The sequence below is a fragment of the Limulus polyphemus genome, unplaced genomic scaffold (genome assembly GCF_000517525.1).
Source record: "Limulus polyphemus unplaced genomic scaffold, Limulus_polyphemus-2.1.2 Scaffold2444, whole genome shotgun sequence".
In the NCBI taxonomy this organism is placed as follows: Eukaryota; Metazoa; Arthropoda; class Merostomata; order Xiphosura; family Limulidae; genus Limulus; species Limulus polyphemus.
In genome coordinates this window covers 50,437-53,531 of record NW_013668054.1, presented here as the reverse complement: position 1 = coordinate 53,531, position 3,095 = coordinate 50,437, and the positions used below count along the sequence as shown (strand labels likewise).

The 3,095-nt window shown below is 29.3% G+C and overlaps 1 protein-coding gene across 1 annotated transcript in view; it reads left to right on the top strand.

The window, feature by feature from the left end:
* The window catches only part of LOC106466974 (poly(A) RNA polymerase, mitochondrial-like), a 90,849-nt gene that overhangs the window by 46,096 nt on the left and 41,658 nt on the right, over positions 1–3,095 (top strand). The window contains exon 4 of the mRNA XM_022395061.1: positions 2,237–2,443. Coding sequence (XP_022250769.1) covers positions 2,237–2,443 — 207 coding nt within the window. The remainder of the gene's footprint in view (positions 1–2,236; positions 2,444–3,095) is intronic.

Genomic DNA, 3,095 nt, shown 5'->3' with positions numbered 1-3,095 from the left:
CGAGATCAGTCAAATTTACCAAACCCATACAGAGATTAATTACTGAAAATAACAGATAAAATATAAAGTTTTTCTTAAGAAATATTTGATAACTATCCAGACATTATAAAGATTTTGCATGTGAAATTTGAAAATTTTTCGATGCATAAAAGTATTTTTAATCTTAAGTTGAAAATTACTTTGCATGATAGATAGGCAAGATGTGAAAAGATGCTTTACAAACATTAAGACTTAATAAAAAAAAATTAGTTATTTTGCATATGTAAACATTGTAATGTTTACTGATAAACTGCCAAATTTCGTTAATATTTGCTTACTAATTTTAAATTTATAGCATGAAAAATATAACAAGCACAAAATGGTTACGAGTTCATTCCTGGGGACCAAGCCCGGGTTTAAAGAGTTAACTGGTATCATACCATCATTGTAAAAATGAAACATTACTGCATTACTAAAGAAGTTAAACATTGTTACTTATTATTCAATTAATGGGCCCATCAATTAATCAGTTGTCCAATACCATTAATCTCTGAACTGTAATTCTGGGTAGTTTTGTGTGTCTTCAATAAATAGCAGTAGAAATATTTATGGTTTTAGGATTTTTTCTATTAAAGTCAAAATTTAGCTCTAGGCATACAAGTGTGATAGTAGTAAGTTGTTTTGTTGCTTATGTTTGTTTTCAAAAATACTTAATTTATGCAACAATTTGTTTACACTTTGATCTGTAAATATTTCATGACAATTTCTTGGAAGTGAATATAGTTTCAGATGATGTTTTCTCTTTCAAAATCCAACCCATCTGATGAGTTTTGACATTCAAATAATGGTTCTAGTCATTTGTGTCAGATGAAAGATAGATGTGTAATTGTATATTTACACACCTCTCATTTGATATCCATAACAGACAAATTCAGAGTAATGTTAAAAAATATGCAGTCTAATAAGGTTTTTCACAATAATTAGGCCTGTTGTTTTTTTCTTTTTTGCTTATAATAGAATTACTATATCAGTGTAAAGTAGATGTATTGAGCTACATTAGACAGAAAGCTGATTCATGTGATGTTATCTAAATAATAATTCTAATACTTTTTATTTCAGGCTGACACATTATTGTACATCAGAAATTTTGTTTTGCTTTTATATCATTAAAAAATAATGATTAAACTAGTTTACTGTCTGATAATAGTATATTTAGTAAATTTTGTAATCTTATATAATTTTACTTAGTACCATAAAAACATATTTGACCTACTACTTTCTGTAAAAAGAACATTAAATAGCAAAAACATTAGATCTAGATGTAGATCTAATATCAGCTGATAGACTCCTGCTAATGTGTTCTGTGCATGCTCCTATTTGTATGCATATGATTAAGTATACATTAGGACTGGAAAAGCAAACATAGTTTGGATAATATTTTGATAATCAATATTATAGATCTAGCATTTTTAATGTTGCATATTGATATTTCCAATGAAATTTCATAAAAGTGTTATAAACATGAAAAATAAATAAAAATAACAGCCAATTGTTTGTCCATCCCTTATTTTTTAGTAAATAGCTGCTAAAAGTGAAATTTCATAAACATTTTTTCGTTTTAGCGGTTCTACTGGTGTGTTTATAAAACCTGAATGGTTGCTGACAATTAAAACATTAGCTGAAACCTGAGTTTATCCTGCATGCCACTCATTTTTGAACAGCTGATTAGACACAACTATCATTGCTGTTATTGGTCTGTGAACAAGAACATGATGTACCACTGGCATGAGCCTGACTGTTGCTCACCATGCTTGATGTCACTCACTTCTGACTCAATTTTTCCACCAAGCAATTGCAAAAGCTGGCTTTTGCACTAAGTTTGGGAGTTAGCAGGGCCTAGGGCAAATTATCAAAAATAATTGTCAGCTTATTGTGTTTTTAACTGTCTGACATCTTTAAAGTCCTACTCTGAATGGCTATGACAAAGTAAGGAATTATATAATAACATGCTGATACGCAAAATTTTTCAAAATGTAGGGCTTTTAGAAGAGAGAAGTAGGAAAAAATTTAGATTTTGTTGGGATTTGACTTTATAAAGTTCTTACTTTTTCTGGGATGCCTGCTGGAAGGCTTCAAATATATGTGAAAATTATAAATTATAATTTTTAATAGTAAAAATCTCATTAACCTTAATAAGCGAAATGTTTCATTATTAACAAATTATATTTATTTTATGAATTTAGATTTTTTTTTTCAGGTATCCGAACAAATGATTAAATTACATCAATCTGAACAGCTTTCAGACTTGGGCTCAAGACTGAGGTTTCTGATTTGTTCCCAGTTGGAAGAAGCCCTTACAGGAATGTTTCCCAATTGTCAAGTGTTTCCATTTGGTTCTTCTGTGAATGGTTTTGGAAAGAACTTTTGTGATTTAGACATGATACTAAGCTTAAATACAGTTCAGGTGAGAAAATAAACCTATTAGTCTATTTCTTGTGTCGATGGCTTACTCCAGTGTACAAAATTTAATTTACAGAAGCTGTTGTAATTTAGGTATTTATTATCATTCCTCTAATTCATTAAATACTGTACAAGCATTTAGCTTAACTCTCTCGCTCCGGGTACCCTTTACTGCACATGACACAGTTTTAGTGTCTTACAGTCAAAACTTTATTAAACTACTTTTTGTTTATATTAGACCAACTATAATAGCATAAAATGTTAGCTAATAATCCATATTTTAATAGTATACAAGTTTTAAGTTCTTAATTGTACAAGGCAATATTTAAAAAAATCCTAAATTTCCACTAGTGTGACCCACGTGTCTTAGAATGTCGTCATCTCTATTTTATCCAACACCCCTCAAAAATGTACGAAATTAAACGTAAAATACTCTCTATAAAATCTCTATTCCTCAAATAAACCATAATTTTTATAGCTTTCAATTTTGTTTGGCTATAGAGCTATTGAATAGAAAATCAGACCCCACCTGTCACATCCTCTCTTGTCAAATTCGTTGATAGTTCTCTCTTATGTTTCATTATATATATTACCTATAACCAATAGAAAGTCAAGGTTTCATCTTTCAAATGACGTATTGTATAACATTGTATTTT